We start from the raw sequence: 24,543 nt of genomic DNA, 5'->3' as shown, positions 1-24,543 counted from the left end.
TGTAGAGATTTAACAGGTATTATTATTACAAAAGTGTATCAGTTGCAGGTAAATCCTGCACTTCATACAGCGCCAGTTTAATCCCAGTAAGGCAGCCGTCTGCTGTTTTATGAATCTTTACAGATCAGATGACAGGTCATTTACTAATGTAAGCTTTGTCCTACAGCATTAGTTCTTTGTGCTTAATGAATACAAGTAGCAGCTGTTGTCATGTAGCTTGTTTTCCTTTACCTACTCTTGTTTCCTATTCCTCTGGAACATGTCTGTATAGAGACTGGCGTAATGCACCAGGAAACTAGAAATTCATTTTTTGTGTTTTTATTCTATACTCTTATATTATAGTTTTTATTCTATGCACTCAATATGAATTGGCTTGTACTCAGTGTAATCTTTTTTTTTTCATGTTCAGAATGTGTTTATTTCTATCCATTGTTACGCATAGAACCAGAATCAGGTTGTTCTTTACCGCTTTCTAATATGGCAGCTTTTTTCTATAAGCCTAGTCTCTCTCATAACCGCAAGAGCGTGTCTCTATCTCTAGTCTTCTGTTGCCAAAGACATTGCTAAGGAGCATAGAAGACAAAGTTAAACAGCTAGAAATAATGATTTTGACCTTTTTAAATTATACTTTACAGTTAATTAAATCATTATATTTAATATTTTAAAAATTGAATCTTAATTAGTTTATACCCTTCTGTTTACCTGAGTATTGTGATATTTGTATTCAATTACATTATTTGAGCTAAAAATAGGTCCAAAACCAAATATATTGCAGATTTCATAGAGAAGAAGAGTAAGTCTATTGAAAGATTAAGATACCTTAACTAATAATCGCTTAGATTACGAGTTTTGTGCTAAACTGGGTGCGAAACTAACGCCAAAAAAGTTGTGTTATTTCACTCTCCATAGTGCTGCCATTATGAGTTACTGAAAAAGCGCTTGTTGGTGCGATACGGTGGCATTAAGCTCCATACCGCACAAAATCCAAGGGCTGATTTGACGTGCTCGTGCACGCTTTCCCCCCATAGACATCAATGGGGAGAAATTGTTAGAAAAAAACACCTGAAGTGCTGAATTAAAAATCTCCGGATCGCAACTCCATTGATGTCTATGGGGAAAGAAAGTTACGTTTAAACCTAACACCCTAACATAAACCCCTAGTCTAAACACCCCTAATCCGCCGCCCCCGACATCGCCGACACTAATAAAAGTTATTAATCCCTAATCCGCCACCCCGTCATCGCCGACACTAATAAAAGTTATTAACCCCTAATCCGCTGCTCCCGACATCGCCGACACTAAATTAAATGATTAACCCCTAAACCTCCGCCCCAACCACATTGTCTCTACTAAAAAAAACTATTAACCCCTAAACCTCCGGCCCCCCACATCGCCGCCACTAAATAAACCTATTAACCCCTAAACCGCCAGCCCCCCCCCCACATTGCAAAACACTAAAACCTAACACTACGAAAAAATTCTAAAATTGCAAAAAATAATAAACACTAAATTACGAAAAATAAAAAAACACTAAGCTTATAAAAAATATTAAACGAAATTATCAAAAATAGAAACAATTACACCAAATCTAATAGCCCTATAAAAATAAAATAGCCCCCCCAAAATAAAAACACCCCCTAACCTACCATAAACTACCAATAGCCCTTAAAAGGGCCTTTTGTGGGGCCATTTTAAGGGCTATTGGTATAGTTATGTTAGGTTAATTTTTTAGTTTATTGTTAGGTTTATTTTTATTTCACAGGTAAGTTTTTATTTATTTAAATATAGTCATTTTGTAATTTTAATTTAAATTTAGGGGGTGTTAGGTTTAGGGGTTAATAGTTTAATTTAGTGTTTTGCTATGTGGGGGGGCGGCGGTCTAGGGGTTAATAGGTTTAGTTTAGTAGTTATTATGTGGGGGGGCTGGAGGTTTAGGGGTTAATACTTTATTATAGCATTTGCAATGTGGGGGGCCGGCGGTTTAGGTTTATTTAGGTGTCAGCGATGTCGGGGAGTGGCGGATTAGGGGTTAATAACTTTTATTAGTGTCGAGGAGCGGCTGTTTAGGGGTTAATATATTTAAATAGTGTTGATGTGGGTGAGCGGAAGATTAGGGGTTAATAACTATTTAATAGTCGCAATGTGGGTGGGCGGCAGATTAGGGGTTAATAGGTTTAATATAGTGTTTGCAATGCGGGAGCGTGGCGGTTTAAGGGTTAATAGGTAGTTTATGGGTGTTAGTGTACTTTGTAACACTTTAGTTATTAGTTTTGTGAAACATTTTTGTGACACAAAATTCATAACTACTACTCTCAGATGGCTGTATGGATCGTGTCAGTATAGGCTGTAACGCAAGCATTTTAGCCGGACCGCACAATCTGTAATACCGGCGCTATGAAAATCCCACACAAAACGTCATTTTTTGAGTGCGGAATGGACATTGTGTTACAGTCTAAAATGCTTGCGTTACAGCTAAACCGACACGACTCGTAATATGCGTTCCTGGCCCTTCCAGCATAATGGCCAATTTTTCAGCATTAAAAGCCATACCGCACCATAACGCAAAACTCGTAATCTAGGGGAATGTGTCAGCATATGGAATAACTTTCATTGCTCTGTTTTATTATTAGGCTTGATACTATTATAAAATGGAAATTATAAATGAATCCTCATAATATGATACAATGTTTCTTCTTCTCACTGACAGGTCATGAATTTCAAGAGACGATTTATCTAATTAATAACGAAAACAAATCATTTAACTTTTCCTTCCGTGAGTGTTCCCTTTATTCTGAGGGACAAGGACAAAGCCTGATGATAACACCCATGGAAGGAACGATCTCTGCTCTATCCAGGTGACAAGCAAAATGATTAGATATCTTATGCCATTACCACACATTATACTACATCTCAAAGAGGCTCAAGCATTAGGTTTTTAAATCCAGCATGTGCATACAGCGCTCAGGCAGCATATACCATAACTACAGAGAAGCTCCTACTGTTAAATTGAGAGCTCATTTTAGTAGGGCTTCATCATGGGCGGACATTATGTGAACATTATATGAGTTACCAGCTCATGTTTGTGTCCTGGTCATAACAATTTTGTAGGTGGGATTTGCAGTCATATCTTTCTCAGGCTTAGGCAGTAACTTGTGTTCACTCCTTCCATGCCTTCATATAATTTACTTTCTTATCCACTCACAAATTACGAATATACCTTCATAAGAGCATAAGGGAAACACAGATTTCTTCAAAGTGATGTCATATAAAAGCATGCCCAGACATGTGATGTCATATAAAAGCATGCCCAGACATATTCATATGCATTCAACTTATGTATAATGCATGTAGCTTCTCATTTTCCATGGCAGTACATGCCACTAATACATTACTGATAGGTTATTTGTTTCTTGACTATTCCTTTCCCTCAGTTGATATATTTTCTTAATTTGACAAGATGGTACATTTCTGAGCTTTTGTGCTGTAATATTTGTACTTTTAAAGGATTAACACATAACAAAATAAATGGAGACTCCCCTTCACTAGTAGCATAAATTAATGAGAGCTGCCTGGTGTTCAGGCCGTAAGCGACTGCAGGTTTGGTGATTTTGTAGGGCTATCTTTTAAAGAGAAATTTTATTGGCTTTGGTAGTAAACTTGAACATCAAACTTTAACAGATTGTTTTAGCAACACTGCACTCACACAGTTAAAATTAATATTGTGCACTAAAATATATCACAATTCCTTAACTTCTATTTCTTTCCTATGGCATGGAGAGTCCACAATTTCATTCCAATTACTAGTGAGAATTCAACTCCTGGCCAGCAGGAGGAGGCAAAGGGCACCCCAGCAGAGCTGTTAAGTGTCACTTCCCTTACCCATAATCCCCAGTCATTCTCTTTGCCTCTGTCAAGGGAGGAGGGGCGAAGATGGTGTCTGAAGATATTTAATCCTTTAATGGGTCCTTTTCCTTGCACACAAGGATTGGGGGCTATGCTGTGTCCATGTCAATCTCTTTAGTAAGAGTAATGGTGGCTTTTAGCAGTTAGAAGGTGGCGAGGTGGTCTTTCCTTTACTTCTATCAACAATGCTACCCCTCTAAAGAAAACCAGGGTTGGTTTTTGTCTTTATCTACAGGTCCCTAACAAATATGGGTGAGTTTGTCACACCTAAGAAGCTGTTCCTGCCCTGCAGCTGTATCCACAGGTAATTGCTCTTGCCTTCTAGGTTTGAAGGACAGCACTTCAGGGGTAAAAAAGGATTTAACATCAGTGGATGGATTTGGGAAACAGTAATCCCTTTATTCAGGGATCAATAGGAGGGCAGCTTTGCAGGCACTCGTGCGAATACAGGAGTTAGGGGGTTAATTTTATTCCCTTTTTATTGTGAGCCTGGCTAGAGAGTGGGGCAAATATGCATGCACATTTTTTTTTGTTAACAATTATGAGTCCTACGGACTTGAAAATATTTATTATATTTTGTTATAGTTTATCCCCAGACCGGCAGTGTCTGTCTCTTAACTTTTCAGAGACCACCGCATGCCAGTATTTAAGTGTATATAGAGGAAGTGTCGCTAGGCAGGAAACGCGTCAGCAGCAGCTCTGTGTGCTGTGCCCTTTTGCTCTTTTAAACTTTGTACAATAAAATGGACGTTTTACTTTAATATCTCTTCTCCTGTTTGGTGCTTTATGGACATCGCTACATTTGTTGTTTCTGCATTGAAGTATTGATTTTCAGGGGTAATGGAGAGCCCCAGCGAGTCCTGCATCGCAGCCTATGCCGGACATTGGGATTCGGCATTTGCACTCAGGTGCGAAACCGCCACAGAAGAGGATAAACTTGACAGAGGTGGGGTAAGCTGTATCTTGTGCTTTTTACTGAATTACATCACTTTGTGGGGGATTTTATGACATTAAGACGTCTGCAATGTGTGGGGCTCAGAGTGAGCTGTAAGTCGCTAAATGTCTATGCAATTGCTATATTAGTGTTAAGTTACACGTGAATATCTCTGTATGACAAATTTTGGTTTCACATATATAGGTTTATATTGCACTTTAAGCATTATCCATGACTGGGGATTTCATAACGGACCGCAGTAATGGTTTCCTGGGTAGCCAGGGTCTTTTTATCTCTCTGGTTAGCCTTGCCATGGCTTTATTTAATTTCACTGTATGACTCTGGTGTTCATGTTGTGGACATCTATTTATAACCTTATTTCCCTATAACTTATCATACGGCAATGGCGCAGGTATGACCGTTAAGGGAACTGTATTTTTAATATTTCAACCGAAGACGGAACTTTATTTATTCTCTGGACCGGGTACTCGGCTGTGAATATTGTTCTCTACAGAGGACTTAAACACAAAAAGAAGTAATCTTTGCGCTGATATGTACTATAATGCCAGTGGAAAAACAGGGGTTCCCCGACCTCTGAAGATATACTAGAGATGAAAAAAGTTTTATTACAATGAAGAAACTTTAGGCCCACAGCAGCGCTTAATAAACAGCTTAATAGTAACTTAGACAGACATGGTGTTAAATAGGCAATGATATGTTGCAGAAATATGTTGCAAAAATATTTAATAAAAGAAATTTACACATTAAAACATCTCATAAAAAACTACAAAGAAGAGAATATACTAAAATATATACGTTGATCAGACGTATATCTAATTGAGTGTAGTATCTCAAAATATGGCCAATGAAAATCTTTTAAAACTAATGTTATAAAGCTAAAAAATCTAATATAAAACTTCAAAAAATGAGAAAAAACAATGAGAAACATTGAAACAAATAGTTGAAAAACAATCGGCTAGATTACGAGTTGTGCGTTAGGGTAAAAAAGCAGCGTTAAGAGGTCCTAACGCTGCTTTTTTACGCCCGCTGGTATTATGAGTCTTAAAGTTTTAGGGTCACCGCACACTTCTTTGGCCTTACCGCAAAACGACTTACATAAACTTAGTAAAGTCTTTTTTCTATGGGACTTCCATAGCGCTGATATTACGAGTCTGTCCTGGGAGGCCAAAAAGTGAGCAGTACACCCTCTACCTCCAAGAGTCCTAACGCATTTAAAAGTCAGTAGTTAAGAGTTTTATGGTACAACGCCGTAACATAAAACTCATAACTAAAGTGCTAAAAAGTACACTAACAACCATAAACTACCTATTAACCCCTAAACCGAAGCCCTCCCGCATCGCAAACACTATAATAACTTTTTTAACCCCTAATCTGCCGCACCGGACACCGCCGCCACCTACATTATATTTATGAACCCCTAATCTGCTGCCCCCAACATCGCTGACACCTACATTATATTTATTAACCCCTAATCTGCCGCCCCCAATGTCCCCGCCACCTACCTTCACTTATTAACCCCTAATTTGCCGCCACTATAATAAACATATTAACCCTTAAACCGCCGCACTCCCGCCTCGCAAACATTAGTTAAATACTATTAACCCCTAATCTCCCGTCCCTAACATCGCCGCCACCTACCTTCATTTATTAACCCCTAATCTGCCGCCCCCAACGTCGCCGCCACTATACTAAATGTATTAACCCCTAAATCTAAGTCTAACCCTAACACCCCCTAACTTAAATATAATTAAAATAAATCTAAAGAAAATTACTATCATTAACTACATTATTCCTATTTAAAACTAAATACTTACCTATAACATAAACCCTAAGCTAGCTACAATATAACTAATAGTTACATTGTATCTATCTTAGGGTTTATTTTTATTTTACAGACAAGTTTGTATTTATTTTAACTAGGGACAATAGTTATTAAATAGTTATTAACTATTTAATAACTACCTAACTAAAATAAATACAAAAGTACCTGTAAAATAAAACCAAACCTAAGTTACACTAACACCTAACACTACACTATAATTAAATAAATTAACTATATTAAATACAATTACCTAAATTAAATAAAATTAGCTAAAGTACAAAACCCCCCCACTAAATTACAGAAAATAATAAACAAATTACAGATATTTAAACTAATTACACCTAATCTGATAGCCCTATCAAAATAAAAAAGCCCCCCCAAAATAAAAAAAAACTCTAGCCTAAACTAAACTACCAATAGCCCTTAAAAGGGCCTTTTGCAGGGCATTGCCCCAAAGTAATCAGTCTTTTTTACCTGAAACAAAAAATACAAACAACCCCCCCAACAGTAAAACCCACAACCCATACAACCAACCCCCCAAATAAAATACTATCTAAAAAAAACTAAGCTCCAGGGAATTTGGATAGGCATTGCCCTTAAAAGGGCAGTAAGCTCTTTTGCAAGCCCAAATCCTAACCTAAAAATAAAACCCACCCAATACACCCTTAAAAAACCTAACACTAACCCCCTGAAGTACGACTTACCGTTCTGAAGATCCGACATCCATCCTCAAGGAAGCGGCAGAAGTCTTCATCCAACCGGGCCAAAGTCCTCAACGAAGCCGGGAGAAGTCTTCATCCAAGCCGGGCGAAGTGGTCCTCCAGACGGGCAGAAGTCTTCATCCAGACGGCATCTTCTATCTTTATCCATCCGACGCGGAGCGGCTCCATCTTCCATCTTCTACCTTAATTCCAATTGGCTGATAGAATTGTAGGTAGGTGGCGCCGATGTTAGGGATGGCAGATTAGGGGTTAATAATATTTAACTAATATTTGCGAGGCGGGAGTGCGGCGGTTTAGGGGTAAATATGTTTATTATAGTGGCGGCGATGTTGGGGCAGCAGATTAGGGGTTAATAAGTGTAGGTAGGTGGCGGCGACATTGGGGATGGAAGATTAGGGGTTAATAAATATAATGTAGGTGTCAGCGATGTTGGGGGCAGCAGATTAGGGGTTCATAAGTATAATGTAGGTGGCAGCGGTGTCCGGAGCAGCAGATTAGGGGTTAATAAGAATAATGTAGGTGTCGGTGATGTCGGGGGCGGCAGATATGGGGTAATAAGTGTAAGATTAGGGGTGTTTAGACTCGGGGTTCATGTTAGGGTGTTAGGTGTAGACATAAAATGTGTTTCCCCATAGGAATTAATGGGGCTGCGTTACTGAGTTTTACGCTGCTTTTTTGCAGGTGTTAGACTTTTTCTCAGCCGGCTCTCCCCGTTGATTCCTATGGGGAAATCATCACTGACTTAAGCAGCACTGGTATTGGAGTGCGGTAATGAGCAAAATTTTGTTCATCGCTCACTTCTTGTAAAAACCCGTAATACCAGCACTGCAGGTAAGTGAGCGGTGAGACAAAACTGCTCGTTAGCACCGCATAGCCTCTAAGGCAAAACTCGTAATCTAGGCCAGTGTGTCCAAATAGAGCAATGGAAGCAGTAAAAGGAAGTCGAGGGGATTCAGATGACAACGAGATCCATAATGATATCAACAGGCGTTCTGGAATACAAAGGGATCCCAAATCAAAAGGCGAAAAGAAACAAAACGGTGTTCATGTTTACTTACACCAGAATGGTTGAAAGGTGAGTATGATCTTTCCCCTCAATGGCAACTCCTTTCTGCTGTACCTCTGTTGGAGCGCAACTTTCCCGGAGCGTCTTTGCTGTGTTAAGAGGTGCTGGTGTGTCCTATTAGCTCTGAGAGTACTTTTGCTTACAGAGGCCCGAGGCTGTGGAGGGACAAAAGGAAGCAATGGAGAGCAATGGGTTTCAACCCATGCAGGGTCTTTTTCAAGCTCTCGAGTAGTATACGATGTCCACTTTTAAAGGCTGTATCTTCAATTTGATTGGCCCCAGTAGGTAAGAATACAAGATTCCTGCTGCAGATAAGGTAAACACTCCGAACTTCCACTGCTGCCTGCCCTACACCTATCGGCGTACTTCACGCTGCGTGCCCTGTGCTCCCTACCGGAAGTCCCTCCGGGAACCCATCCACACCCGGGAACCCATCCACACCAAACCGGTGCCAAGGAAAAGGAAGCATCACCATTGCTCCCAAACAACGACTAGGTCTAGAACATCCAGACAGCAGCACAACTCCAGCATATAGTCTTTCATATACAGGTTCAGATACAGCGTTTAAAAGTAGACATTGTATACTACTCAAGAGCTTGAAAAAGACCCTGCATGGGTTGAAACGTGTTGCTCTCCATTGCTTCCTTTTGTCCCTCCATGACCTCCGTAAGCAAAAGTACTCTCAGGGCTAATATGACACACCAGCACCTCTTAACACAGCAAAGACGTTCTGGGAAAGTCGTGCTCCAACAGAGGTACAGCAGAAAGGAGTTGCCATTGAAGGGAAAGATCGTACTCACCTTGCAACCATTCTGGTGTAAGTAGAAGTGAATACCGTTTGGTTTCTTTTCGTCTTTTGATTTGGGATCCCTTTGTATTCCAGAACGCCTGTTGATATCCTCATGGATATTGCTGACCCTCGACTTCCTTTTACCGCTTCCATTGCTCTATCTGGACTCATTCGGCTAGATTACAAGTTTTGCGTTAGAGGCTATGTGGTGCTAAAGAGCAGTTTTTACTCACCGCTCACTTACCTGCAGCGTTGAGCAAAATTTTGCTCCTTACCGCACTCCAGTACCAGCGCTGCTTAAGTCAGCGGTGAGCTGGTCGTACGTGCTTGTGCACGATTTCCCCATAGGAATCAACGGAGAGAGCCGGCTGAGAAAAAGTCTAACACCTGCAAAAAAGCAGCGTAAAACTCAGTAACGCAGCCCCATTGATTCCTATGGGGAAATAAAATGGATGTCTACACCTAACACCCTAACATGAACCCTGAGTCTAAACACCCTTAATCTTACACTTATTAACCCCTAATCTGCCGCCCCGACTTCGCCAACACCTACATTATTCTTATTAACCCCTAATCTTCCGCTCCGGACACCGCCGCCACCTACATTATATTTATGAACCCCTAATCTGCTGCCCCCAACATCGCCGACACCTACATTATATTTATTAATACCTAAGCTGCCGCCCCCAATGTCGCCGTCACCTACCTACACTTATTATCCCCTAATCTGCCGCCCCGATGTCGCCACCACTATACTAAACATATTAACCCCTAAACCTCCACACTCCCGCCTCGCAAGCATTAGTATACATTAGTATATTATTAAGCCCTAATCTGCTGTCCCTAACATCGCCGCCACCTACCTACATTTATTAACCCCTAATCTGCCACCCCCAACGTCGCTGCCACTGTACTAAATGTATTAACCCCTAAACCTAAGTCTAACCCTAACACCCCCTAACTTAAATATAATTTAAATAAATCTAAATAAAATTACTATAATTAGCTAAATTGTTCCTATTTAAAACTAAATATTTACCTATAAAATAAACCCTAAGCTAGCTACAATATAACTAATAGTTACATTGTATGTAGCTTAGGGTTTATTTTTATTTTACAGGCAAGTTTGTATTTATTTTAACTAGGTAGAATAGTTATTAAATTTATTTAATAACTACCTAGCTAAAATAAATACAAAAGTACCTGTAAAATAAAACCTAACCTAAGTTACAATAACACCTAACACTACACTACAATTAAATAAATTAACTAATTAAATACAATTACCTAAATTAAATTAGCTAAAGTACAAAAAAACAAACACTAAATTACAGAAAATAATAAACAAATTACAAGATATTTAAACTTGTTTGTATTTTTTTTTTACAGGTAAAAGAGCTGATTACTTTGGGGCAATGCCCCGCAAAAGGCCCTTTTAAGGGCTATTGGTAGTTTATTTTATGCTAGGGTTTTTTTATTTTGGGGGGGCTTTTTTATTTTGATAGGGCTATTAGATTAGTGTAATTAGTTTAAATATCTTGTAATTTGTTTATTATTTTCTGTAATTTAGTGGGGGGTTTTGTACTTTAGCTAATTTAATTTAATTTAGGTAATTGTATTTAATTTAGTTAATTTATTTAATTATAGTGTAGTGTTAGGTGTTATTGTTACTTAGGTTAGGTTTTATTTTACAGGTACTTTTGTATTTATCTTAGCTAGGTAGTTATTAAATAGTTAATAACTATTTAATAACTATTCTACTTAGTTAAAATAAATACAAACTTGCCTGTAAAATAAAAATAAACCCTAAGATAGATACAATGTAACTATTAGTTATATTGTAGCTTGCTTAGGGTTTATTTTATAGGTAAGTATTTAGTTTTAAATAGGAATTATTTAGGTAATGATAGGAATTTTTAGTTCGATTTATTTTAATTATATTTAAGTTAGGGGGTGTTAGAGTTAGGGTTAGACTTAGGTTTAGGGGTTTTACATTTAGTATAGTGGCGGCGACGTTGGGGGCGGCAGATTAGGGGTTAATAAGTGTAGGTAGGTTGCTGCGACATTGGGGGTGGCAGATTAGGGGTTAATAAATATAATGTAGGTGTCGGCGATGTTGGGGGCAGCAGATTAGGGGTTCATAAATATAATGTAGGTGGCGGCGGTGTCCAGAGCGGCAGATTAGGGGTTAAAAATTAAATTTTAGTGTTTACGATGCGGGAGGGCCTCGGTTTAGGGGTTAATAGGTAGTTTATGGGTGTTAGTGTACTTTTTAGCACTTTAGTTATGAGTTTTATGTTACAGCATTGTACCATAAAACTCTTAACTACTGACTTTTAAATGCGTTAGGACTCTTGACGGGGTAGGGTGTACCGCTCACTTTTTGACCTCCCAGGACAGACTCGTAATACCGGCGCTATGGAAGTCCCATAGAAAAAAGACTTTACAAAGTTTACGTAAGTCGTTTTGCAGTAAGGCCAAAAAAGTGTGTGCGGTGACCCTAAACCTTCAAGACTCGTAATAGCAGCGGTTGTGAAAAAGCAGCGTTAGGACCTCTTAACGCTGCTTTTTTACCTTAACGCACAGCTTGTAATCTAGCCAATTGTTTTCATTTGTTTCAATGTTTCTCATTGTTTTTTCTCATTTTTTTATGTTTTATATTTGATTTTTTAGCTTTATAACATTAGTTTTAAAAGCTTTTTATTGGCCATATTTTGATATACTACACTCAGTTAGATATACGTCTGATCAACGTATATATTTTAGCATATTCTCTTCTATGTACTTTTTTATGAGATGTTTTAATGTGTAAATTTCTTTTATTAAATATTTTTGCAACATATTTCTGCAACATATCATTGGCTATTTAGTACCATATCTGTCTAAGTTATTATTAAGCTGTTTATTCAGCGCTGTGGGTCTAAAGTTTCTTCATTGTGAAAAATCTTTTTTCATCTCTACGGAGGACTACATAATGGACAGTTAAAGGAATACTGAACCCACATTTTCTCTTTTGTGATTCAGATAGATCATGCACTTTTAAGCAACGTTCTAATTTACTCCTGTTATTAATTTTTCTTTGTTCTCTTGCTATATTTATTTGAAAAAGAAGGCATCTAAGCTAACGAGCCAGCCAATTTTTGGTTCAGACCCTGGACAGCAGTTGTTTATTGGTGGGTAAATTTATCCTCCAATCAGCAAGAACAACCCAGGTTGTTCACCAAAAATGGGATGACATCTAAACTTACATTCTTGCTTTTCAAATAAAGATGCCAAGAGAATGAAGAAAAGTTGATAATAGGAGTAAATTAGAAAGTTGCTTAAAATTGCATGGTCTGTCTGAATCTCAAAAGAAAAAATTTGGGTTCAGTGTCCCTTTAAGTTTTTTAATAAATATTGCTAAGCGTGTTAGCATGATAGGGAATTTGTGTATGGACTATGGTATTTTTCTGCTGCCTAGGCGCAAAATTTGCGTGCTGACAGAAATGAAATACGCAGCTTCTGTAGAATCCCTCCATACTTCTGGATTACGTTGGAATATTTAATAATGCACGTTCAATCGGAGGAACTCTAGTAAGAGGCCTCCTAATTAAGCCATTTTCTCTCATGGGGTTTTAATACCACTGCAATCTCTTTTACGATGCTGGCTATTTAGATGGCGATCACATGGCGTGCCTTATACTCTAGTTATACACTAGTTCAGCCGCTACTTCCTAGATGGATTACATGTTGGAGCCATTGGTGTACATGGGGTCAGGTTGCATTATTGTACGCTTCTGCCCTAATTGTTTTAGAGCCGGTTCAGTTTTTCTGTCTGGTGGCTGAGGGGTTAACAGTTCCCTCCACACTATCTCATCTGTTCTGCTGTGTGTAGTGGAAAAGATTATGTCTCTGCGCCTTCCCTATTCTCTGTATAGGAGATTATTTTTATTGGGAATATTTGATTATTCTTATGTGTTTTATCTACACATCTTTTCTAGAACGGCTCAATCCTCAGCCTTGTCTAGCAGGTTTTCCCTTTTCATTATCGCCATCTGGTGATGATTGCGAGTATCTACATGTAAACTGTAGGTGTATACTGGATTTATTATTTATTTCCTGTATGGCTTAGGGATCCTACATTTGGCATGGTTTATCCCTGTTTCTCCACATTATTCTGTATATTCAGTTAATCTATACACTCTTAAGTTATCTCTATCCGCTATAGTGAAATATGAGAAATATGTTATCAGCAATATATTTGCTTTATTCTCTTTGTCAGGCATACATATTTAGGAATGCTTTTATGGAATATTATCAATTTCATGATTTCCCCTATTTGACTGTAGAAGTTTTTTCTGAAGATGTTATAAGCCTTTTGTTTGCTTATTTTGTCATTTGCTGCCACGCATATTTCAGATATATTTTTAGGGATTATTAACATTTTCTTAATTTATCCCTACTTTTCTGCAGTAATAGTATTTATGGGATTTGTGGCAAGCAATATGCCTGTTTATCTTCTGTTCTGCTGTACTTTTTTAATTGCATGTTTGGGATATTTCATCAACTTATATCCCTATCTTTCGTCAGTATATCTTATTTTTTATATAGTTATAAGCATTGGGCTGCTGATCCTAAATTTTGTCTACTGTGCTTAGATGTGTGGTTTCTACTGTGCTTAGATGTGTGGTTTTAGGGATTTCTATTATTTTCTGTGATTTACCCCCTCCTTTTACAGTAGTGTTATATATTAAAAGAATTACTGGTGGAAAGGGATTTTCCTTCCTCAGGACAAGAAGAATAGACCTACGTCAAAATTCAAATTTTCATTCCTTTCATAACTTCAAAGGACATCAGTCTCCTCTTCCAAGCCGGGGCAATCTGGACCTGGAGAAGTTCCTCATGGAGATCCAGTCATCTTTGGTATAAGGGGAAGCAATTAAGGAAGCCTTTTGCTGAGTCTAAATCAGCATGAAGGGGCCGCCCCCTATCCAGTTTTGGATCAAGTGGGGGGGGTAGGCTTTTCCTTTTTCAGCAGGCTTGGATCCGTTATGTCCCAGATCCTTGGGCTGTGGAAGTAGTATCTCAGGGATACGGAATAGGATTCAAGTAATGTATCCCCAGGAGCAGATTTCTCCTGTCAAGGTTATCTGCAGTTCAGGTAAAGACAGAGGCCTTCTTAAAATGCGTAAAGGATTCTATTCTAATCTTTTTGCGGTTCCCAAAAAAAGGAGGGAACTTTTCGCCACTTTTTAGAACTAAAGTGTCTCAACAAAGTCTTCAAGGTTCCGTCTTTCAAAATGGAAACTATTCGTTCCATTCTACACCTGGTTCAAAAAGGTCAGTACATGACTTACATAGATCTGAAGGACGCGTTTTTTCATGTTTCCATTCACTGGGAACATCACCAATTCCTATGGTTTGTTTTTCTGGACAAACTCCACTGCTCCTTGAATCTCTACATGTTGTTGATGTTGTTGTCTATTCTATGTTTTCACGGGTGGAAAGTGAATCTGGAGAAGAGTTCCCTGAGACCAGATACCATGGTGTGTTTCTTAGGATCGATTATAGATTCTCTGTTCATGAAGATTTTTCTGACAGAGGTCAGAAAATTACAATCTTCTAGCTTCTTGCCTTTTCTCTTCAGGCTTCTACCCATTCATCTGTGGCAGGATCTCCTAGCAAAATACTCTGTATCTTGATGGTTTTCACAGGACCATCTGTCTCAGGGTACATGTTTCCTGAGACCATCCTGGGTATTTGTGACCACGGACGCCAGCCATTCAGACTGTGGTTCTGTTTGAGATTCTTTGAAGACTCAGGGTCTTTGGACTTAGGAGGAGTCTTCTCTTTCCATAATTTTCCTGAGTTGAGAACAATTTACAATGCCTTAATATCCGGGCCTCAACTAGCTTTAGTCCGGTTTATCAGATTTCAATCGGACAATTTCTCATCGGTAGCATACTTCAATTACCAGGGAGGAACTCAGAGTTGTTTAGCAGTGAAAGAGGTAACTCGCATTCTCCAGTGGGATGAGTCTCACGATTGCATCCTCTCTGCCATCCACATCCAAGTAGTGGACTACAGGGAAGCAAATTTTCTGAGTAGGCAGACCTTTCATCCAGGGAACTGGGCTCTCCACCCAGAGTTTTTCACAATGATAACTCTCAGACGGGGGTTCCAGAGTTCGATCTGATGATGTTGCAGCTACACGCCAAGCTTCCAAAGTACGGTTCAAGATCAAGAGATCCACAAGGTGCTCTGATAGATACTCTGGCGGTGCCTTGGAACTTCAGTATTGTGTACCTGTTCCTTCCGTTTGCTCTCCTTCCTCGAGTAATTGCTCGTATCAGCAGGAGAGGGCGTTTGTGATTCTAATAGCTCCTGTCTTGCCTCGCAGGATCTGATTCTCGGATCTGATGAAGATGTCATCTCTTCCCCCTGGGAGGTTTCGGTTGAGGAAAGACCTTCTACTTCGGGGTCCTTTCCTCCACCTAAATCTAGATTCTCTGAAGCTGTCTGTTTGGAGATTGATCACCTAGTCTTGGCTAGGCGTGGTTTTTCTGAGAAGGTCTTTGATTTGCCTGTTACACAACCTATGCTTCAGGCTTGTACACCTGTTACTTGTAAGATTTTCCATAAGGTATGGCGTAATTACCTGTATTGGTGCAAATAGAAAAGTTTTTTCTCTTGGAGTCGAGTGGGGGTTCCTCGCTTTTTGTCCTTTCTTTAGGAGGGCCTGGAGAAAGATTTGTCAGTCAGTATTCTAAAGGATCAGTTTTCTGCACTGTCTATTCTTTTGATCAATCGTTTGGCAGATCTGCCAGATGTTCAAAATTTTGTTCAGGCCTTGGTAAGAATCAGGCCTTTGTTTAAATCTGTTGCTCCTCCCTGGAGCCTTAACCGTGTTCTTAAAATTTTTGCAGCAGGCTCCATTTTGAGCGTATGCATTCGGTTGATTTTAGGTTGTTCTCGTGGAAAGTTTTGTTTCTACTTACTTTGGGCTCTGCAATGTGATTCTCTTACCTTATTTTTCATGCGGATAAGGTGGTCCTTCGTACTATATTGGGATTTCTTCCCACAGTGGTATCAGATCGCAACATCAATCAAGAAATTGTTTTTCCTTCCTTTTGTCCGAATCCTTCTTTTCAGAAGGAACATCTGTTACACAACCTGGATGTTGCGCGTGCTCTAAATTTTTATCTACAAGCAACTACCGATTTTCGTCAGTCTTCTGCCCTGTTTGTGGTTTTCACTGGTAGAGTAAGAGTCAGAAGGCCACTTCTTCTGCTCTTTCTCTCTGGTTGAGAAGTGTTATCCGACTAGCATATTAGACAGCTGGACAACAGCCTCCTAGAAATTTTTGGGCTCATTCCACTAGAGCTTGCAAATCTGCAAGGCGACCACTTGGTCCTCATTGCATACTTTTTAAAAATTCTACAAATTTGATTATTTTGCCTCGGCTGAGGTTTCCGTTGGGAGTTGAAATAGTTCTTCAAGCGATGATGCCTTTTGTTTAGGTACACCTGTCTTGTTCTCCCTCCCTTTCATTCTGTGTCCTCTAGCTTGGGTATTGGTTCCCACTAGTAATTGGAATGAATTTGTGGACTCTCCATGCCATAGGAAAGAAAACAAAATGTATGCTTACCTGATCAATTTCTTTCTTTCCAGTCATGGAGAGTCCACGATTTGCCCTTATTTACATTTAAGACGGCAAACCTCAGGCATCTCTATACACTTGTGTTATCTTCTTTTTCCATTTTCCTTCTGCCGAATGACTTGGGATTATGGGTAAGGGAAGTGACACTTAACAGCTCTGCTGGGGTGCTCTTTGCTTCCTCCTGCTGGCCAGGAGTTGAATTCCCACTAGTAATTGGAATTAATTTGTGGACTCTCCATGCCCGGAAAGAAAGACATTTATCAGGTAAGCATAAATTTTGTTTTTTATCTCATATATTTCTACTGAACATGAGTACAAAGGAGTCATTCCACAGGAAATCTCTGCTAATTTTAAAGGACAAAGTGGAATACAAAGCCTAAGAAATACCTCAAATGACACAATGGCTGTTTATTATATATTATTAAGACTAAACTTGCAATCAACCATTGACTATTTAAGAGTATATGAAAGCCAATTTTTTTTTTCATGATTCATATAGAGCATGCAATTTTAAGCAACTTTCTAATGTACTCCTATTATCAATTTTTTCTTCGTTCTCTTGGTATTTTTATTTGAAAAGCAGGAATATAAGACTAGGAGCTCACCCATTTTTGGTTCAGCACCTGGGTAGCGCTTGCTGATTGGTGTCTAAATGTAGCCACAAATCAGCAAGTGCTACCCAGGGTTCTGATCCTAAAATGGTTCATCTCCAAAGCTTACATTTCTGCTTTATCAAATAAAGATACCAAGAGAACGAAAAAAAATGATAATAGAAGTAAATTAGAAATTAGAAATTGCTCTATCTGAATCATAAAAGAAAAAAAAATGGGTTTCATACATATACAGCCTGTTAATAATTAGTTTAAGTAACATAGTTGCCAATTGTATGAGAGCTTTTGGTAAAAACCTTTACATTAGTTCCTACTAATATCACAGAAGGAGACAACAAATTAAAAAGCATCAAGGTCACAGAGTATTGAGACATGGTGTGCATCATCATTTGTACTTTGTCTCTAACTTTCCAGGACTCCCATCTGCATCATGATTAAGCCATCCCAGGTAGGGGAGCTGAACATTAACCTTATTTGTGATATCAAGACAAAGACAGAGCCGTTGCACCTAAATGTGAAGGCAGAGCTACATGCAACAGATGCCAGCGTTCAGTTCCTGGATAGTATGGGCACAGTCACCACTTTAACTCAACAAGGACCCAATGAAATTGATCTTGGGAAGGTAAGATTCTGTTTATTTGATACCAGCATATTTTGCAGTCTGCTGTCTTTAAAGAGACATTAAAAACCACTTGCTTTGTGTAAAAATGATGCCTCTTACACTCCATAGAGAGACTTAAAAGCAAATTTGGTAACCTAGGTTCTCTTCAAAATGCCGCAGAATTACTAAACCAACTATTGATTTGCCACATTCTGAAGAAAAACTAGGTTACCAAATTTGCTTTTTGGCCTCTGTAGGGAATGTGGGTCAAGGTTACCAAGTGTCACTAGAATGTGGGAGGGGTTAACATGTAACATGCAGAGCTGGCATATATAAGAGGGTGGCACTAGAGATTTATTGTAAAGAATGATTTTCCTGACAAACTTGTGTGATAAAAAATAAAACAAATATACAACATACAAGAAGTAAGTGTCGAGTCTTTCCAATAAAATGGTGATATCATAAAGTTTCAGGGCATTATATGATTGGTCTGGTAAATATGTATAACATTGCTGTTAACACTGCTGCCAGATGGCTAAAGACACGTGCACTCTCCTGACCTCAATTAGAATTACTCTTTAACAAAGGATATCATGAGAACTAAACAAAATTGATAATATAAGTAAAGTTGGAAAGTTGTTTAAAGGGAGAGTCTACACCAGAATTTTTATTGTTTAAAAAGATAGATAATCCCTTTATTACCCATTCCCTAGTTTTGCATAACCAACACAGTTATATAAATACACTTTTTACCTCTGTGATTATCTTGTATCTAAGCCTCTGCAAACTGCCCCCTTATTTCAGTTCTTTTGACAGAAATCCATTTTAGCCAATCAGAGCTGGCTCACTGGAACTCCACGTGCGTGAGCACAGTGTTATCTATATGAAACGCATTAACTAACACCCTCTAGTGGTGAAAAACTGTCAAAATGCCCTGAAAGAAGAGGCGGCCTTCAAGGGCTTAGAAATTTGCATATGAACCTCCTAGGTTTAGCTTTCAACTAAGAATACCAAGAGAACAAAGAAAAATTGGTGATAAAAGTAAATTGGAAAATTGTTTAAAATTATATTCTCTATCTGAATCATAAAAGTTTATTTTGGACTAGACTGTCCCTTTAAAATTTCATGCTCGATCCAACCATTTAAGTTGGGTTTCGACTTTAGTGTCCCTTTAAAACTATTGTGTAATTGGAAACATATCTTTTTCCATATTAATGGGTGGAGAGTCTACTGCTTCATTCATTACCTGTGGGAATTAAGAACCTGGCCACCAGGAGGAGGCAAAGACGCCCCAGCCTAAGTTTAAAATACCTCCCCAACTCCCCTCATCCCCCAGTCATTCTTTGCCTTTCGTCACAGCAGAGAAGTGTCGGAAGATTCTGAATAGTCTCTTATGGAGGGTAGTACTCTTCAAAATGGGCCTGGAGTTTTAAGTAGTTCTATCAGCCTCTCAGTGAGAGCATGGCCGAATGTTAGAGTCCGGAGATGCAGGGAGAGTCATTCTGCGAAACCATCCCGACACAGATTAACAGCTCCATAAGCAATCAGCGTTGACGAGTTTCGCTGCCTGCTTTTCTGCTCTCAAGTCCATGTCAGGAGCGATGCTACTACCCTGTCACACTTGAAAGGTCGTGTTCCTGTTCCACGGCGTAGATTCTGGTAAGATCGTTTCATTTATACATATATGATAATGTAAGAAGACAGGGTCAGATTGTGACTCCTATATCTGTATAGAATCAAGGGTAATACCCTCGGGAAAGGGGTTATTTAATAGGGGGGGTTTTGCACCTAATATTATTTATTGTGTTTTTAATGCTGCATCATGTGTGAGACGAGGCTCTGTCAGTGTGCGAACAGTCAGTTTCTTAGCGAGAGATCGGTGCTGTCCTTTTTTGGTGCACTTTTTCTCTAAGGCAGGGGCGGTCCTGCATGGCACTACATGTGACTGGGTGTGGCCTCTTTAACTTCCACTTTCTCGACCGGCAGTTGCAAGAGACTAAGCTGTTTCTTTGTGGTCCGGGTCATAGGAGGGGGGAGTGCCCCGGCCATTGGGGTATAAAGGTGCCATTTATTTTATATTTAGTCCACATTAAAAGTGTAAGCTATGGAGGACTCTGATAGTTAGAGGGTACTTCCTCTTTAATTAATAACTGTGTCTATTGTAAGGAGGTCCCGGTTGATCCACTTGCTCAACTCTGTTCCACATGCTTTGATAAAATTGCAACATCTAAAAAGAATAAGATGTTCAGTACTACTGAGCCATCCACCTCTTAGGGTTCTCCGTCCCGCGAGGTGCGTTCCCTACACTTGTCTCCGATTATACATGCAGCTCCCCAGGGCACTACTAATCCGCCCACGCAAGCGAAAGGTGAAACATAGCTATCCGCCCCAGGGGTCATTGACTCAGCTGGATGTCTCTGACAGATTATCAGCTGATGAGGACGACTCCGACTCTTCGTAGGACGTTCTTTCTGGGTCGGAATCTGCGTCTTCTAGACCTCCATCTGCGGAGGAGCCAGATTTTTAATTTAAGATGGAGCATTTGTGCTTTCTGCTGAAAAAGGTGCTTGCTACGTTGGAGGTTCCTGAATAGAAACTGCCGGAGGAACCTTCGATCCCTAAGTTAGATAGGGTTTACGAAGATAGGGTGGAGCCTCAGACTTTCCCTGTCCCCATTAAAATGGCTAATATTATGAGGAATCAATGGGAGAAACTTGGTTCGTCCTTTTCTCCTTCTACTTCTTTTAAAAAGCTGCCCCAAAAACCTTTATGAAGGTTCTGGGAGCGCTGCTCACGGTAGTGAGAGCCAGAGGTATTGCAGTGGCCCCTTATCTGGACTATATCCTGGTCCAGGCTCCATCCTGCAGTCTCACGAAGGAGCACTCGAGGGCTCTTCTCCATCTTCTTCGATCCCACGGATGGAAGATAAACGAAGGAAAGAGTTCCCTGGTCCCACGCAATAGGGTGGTATTTCTGGGTACGATAATAGACTCCTTATTCTTGACAGATCAGAGACGTTGCAAGATTGCGTTCATGTTGAGACAATGGAACGGCAATCACTCAGATCTATCCCAACAGATATCTCTGGAAAACCGAACGAGGGAATCCCTCGCTTGGTGGATTCGTCCGGGACAGTTGTCCCAGTGGACATCCTTCTTGAGACCATCCTAGGAGATTGTGACCACGGATGTAAGTCTATCAGGATGGGGAGCTGTTTGGGGTGCCAGAAAGGCACAGGGCAGGTGGACTTGAGAGGAATCGAGTCTACCAATAAATGTTCTGGAACTTCAAGCGATATTCAACGCTCTGAGGGCTTGGCCCTCCCTGGGTTTGTCCCGATTAATCAGATTCCAGTCGGACAACATTACCTTGATGGCTTACATAAACCATCAGGGGGGAACGCGAAGCTCCCTAGCCATGAGGGAAGTATATCGGATTCTGAAATGGGCAGAGACTCACAATTTTTCGCTCTCAGCGATCAACATTCTGGATTTGGACAACTGGGAAGCGGATTTTCTAAGCAGACAATCGTTTCATCCAGGGGTATGGTCTCTCCACCCTAAGGTGTTTGCTGAGATCTTCAACAGATGGGGGACACCGGAAATAGATCTCATGGTGTCCAGACTCAATTGCAAGCTACCCAGATACGGGTCACGGTCCAGGGATCCCCAGGCAGAGCTGATAGATGCCTTAGCAGTGCCCTGGGAGTTCAACCTACTTTACATTTTTCCACCGTTGCCTCTTCTACCTCGAGTAGTGGCCCGCATAAAGCAGGAGCGAGCTTCGGCTATTCTGATTGCTCCGTCGTGGCCACGGAGGACGTGGTTTGAGGATCTAGTGGGGATGTGACATCGTCTCCTCCATGGAGGTTACCCTGTCACAGAGATCTGCTGGTTCAGGGTCCCTTTCTACACCAAAATCTCGATTCTCTGAGGCTAACTGCATGGAGATTGAAGTCTAGTCTTAGCCATGAGAGGATTTTCAGAGAGAGTGATTGATACTCTCATTCAGGCCAGGAAGCCAGTCACTCGGCGCATCTATCATAAGGTATGGAGGACCTACTTGTCCTGGTGTGAGGAACGGGGTTATCCCTGGCACAAGGTTAGGGTATCCAGGATTTTGGCTTTTCTGAAGGACGGTCTGGATAAGGGTCTCGCCGCTAGTTCCCTGAAGAGACAGATTTTGGCTTTATCTGTACTGTTACACAAGAAGCTTGCGGAGCTTCCTGACATTCAGTCCTTCGTTCAGGCTCTGTCTAGGATCAGACCTGTCTTTAAAAATTCTGCTCCTCCTTGGAGCCTAAACTTGGTTCTTAAGATTTTACAGAGGGCTCTGTTTGAGCCTATGTATGCGCTTGACAATAAAATTCTTTCCTGGAAAGTCCTATTCCTACTGGCTATTGCATCGGCACGCAGAGTCTCTGAGTTGGCGGCCTTGCAATGTGAGCCTCCTTACCTGGTTTTTCACACCGATAAGGCTGTTCTTCGCACTGGATTGGGGTTTCTTCCCAAGGTTGTTTTGAATTGTAACATCAATCAGAAAATAGTAGTTCCTTCTTTGTGTCCTAACCCTTCTTCATCAAAGGAAAGGTTGCTTCATAATTTGGATGTGGTTCGGGCCTTGAAGTTTTATCTTCAGGCCACGAAAGAGTTCAGACAGACTTCATCTTTATTTTTTGTGTACTCGGGGAAGCATAGGGGGCAGAGGACCTCTTCCACTTCACTGTCTTTTTGGTTGAGGAGCATGATCCATCTGGCCTATGAGACAGCGGAACATAAGCCTCCTCAGAGGATTACGGCTCACTCAACTAGGGTTGTGGCCTCTTCTTGAGCCTTTAAGAATGAGGCTTCTATGGAGCAGATTTGTAAGGCAGCTACTTGGTCTTCCTTACATACTTTTGCAAAGTTTTACAAATTTGAAGTTTTTGCTTCAGCGGAAGCAGCTTTTGTAAGAAAGGTTCTGCAGGCTATGGCGCCCTTAGTTTAGGGTCCGCCTCCTTTTGCCCTCCTGTTTTTTTCATTCAGTGTCCTCTAGAGCTTGGGTATTTGTTCCCACAAGTCATGAATGAAGCAGTGGACTCTCCTCCCATTAAGATGGAAAACATAAATTATGCTTACCTGATAATTTCGTTTCCATCTGTGGGAGGAGAGTCCACTGCTCCTGTACGTTTCTCTGGTGGGCGGAACTAAATTTAATTTTATTCTTCTGGCACCATTTATACTCTGATATTTCTCCTATTGTTCCTTGTTTCCTTGGCAGAATGACTGGGGGATGAGGGGAGTGGGGGAGGTATTCAAGCCTTTGGCTGGGGTGTCTTTGCATCCTCCTGGTGGCCAGGTTCTTAATTCCCACAAGTAATGAATGAAGCAGTGGACTCTCCTCCCACAGATGGAAATGAAATTATCAGGTAAGCATAATTTATGTTATTTTACACAAGCAAACTACATGTTCACAGGCTGATAATGACATTTCCCATAGTGATATAGATGGACAGGGACGCACTTTTACAACTATGAAAACAAAAAGTTGATTATTGTAAGATAGTAATGTTAAGCAATATTTCAGAATAATCCAAAATAATTTAAATAATGTCAGGGTCTATATGCTACTGTTCTCTTGACCTTCATATCTCTTTTTTTTCTTGACATCTCTTTCACAGGTGGACACTAATGACTGCTGTACTCTTCAGTTTAATGTATTGAATAACGGCCAGTTCCCCTTCAGTTTTAGCTGTGGTTTATCTGCCCCTACTGGTTTACAGAACAATCTGAGCATCTCTCCAGACACTGGCACTGTGGGGCCAGGGCAGAAAGTCCACAACTTGTTCACCTTTCATCCAACCAAAAAATGTGTCTTAAAGAATGTTCATCTAAATATAAAGGTCAGAAATTAATCAATTGCTTCATGTTATAGCAGTGATGCCTCGATATTGAGGCATCCTGCTATAACACTTTTTAGCCGTCCGATGCAGAGAGAGCCACCCTGTGGCCCTCTCTGCATCGGCCATCGGTGGCCGTGTTCGTTGGTGGGTGGGAGATGATCCAGGGAGGCGGGTGGGCGGCCATCGGTGGGGAAGGGGGGCAGGATCGAGTGCACGGGAGCGGGTGCACGTGCGTGCACGGGAGCGGTTGCGCGGGCGGGTGGGAACTCTACACTATGGAACATCTGTAAGCGTGTAAGGTGGTAGTCAGTGGGAGAGAGGGTGGGAACAATACAAATTTTAATGATCTGGGAGAGGGAAGGGGGTTGAGGGGGGCAGCTACACTACAGAAAATAGTATTTTTAAAATAAAATTTTATAAAAAAACATATTTGATTTCAAACTGGGTACTGGCAGACAGCTGCCAGTACCCAATATGGCGCACAATAAGGCAGAGAGGGGGGGTTAGAGAGGTGTTTAAGGAGTATCAGGAAGGTTGGGGGCTAAGGGGGGAT

General features: G+C 40.4%; 1 protein-coding gene across 1 annotated transcript in view; it reads left to right on the top strand.

Moving 5' to 3' along the window:
* HYDIN (HYDIN axonemal central pair apparatus protein) overlaps positions 1 to 24,543 on the top strand; it is a 595,027-nt gene that overhangs the window by 511,332 nt on the left and 59,152 nt on the right. The window contains 3 exon segments of the mRNA XM_053719498.1: positions 2,708 to 2,855; positions 17,923 to 18,130; positions 23,769 to 23,990. Coding sequence (XP_053575473.1) covers positions 2,708 to 2,855; positions 17,923 to 18,130; positions 23,769 to 23,990 — 578 coding nt within the window.

Source organism: Bombina bombina, chromosome 1 (assembly GCF_027579735.1).
Source record: "Bombina bombina isolate aBomBom1 chromosome 1, aBomBom1.pri, whole genome shotgun sequence".
Taxonomy (NCBI): domain Eukaryota; kingdom Metazoa; phylum Chordata; class Amphibia; order Anura; family Bombinatoridae; genus Bombina; species Bombina bombina.
The sequence above is the reverse complement of the archived record's forward strand: the minus strand, read 5'-3'. Positions and strand labels throughout refer to the sequence as shown.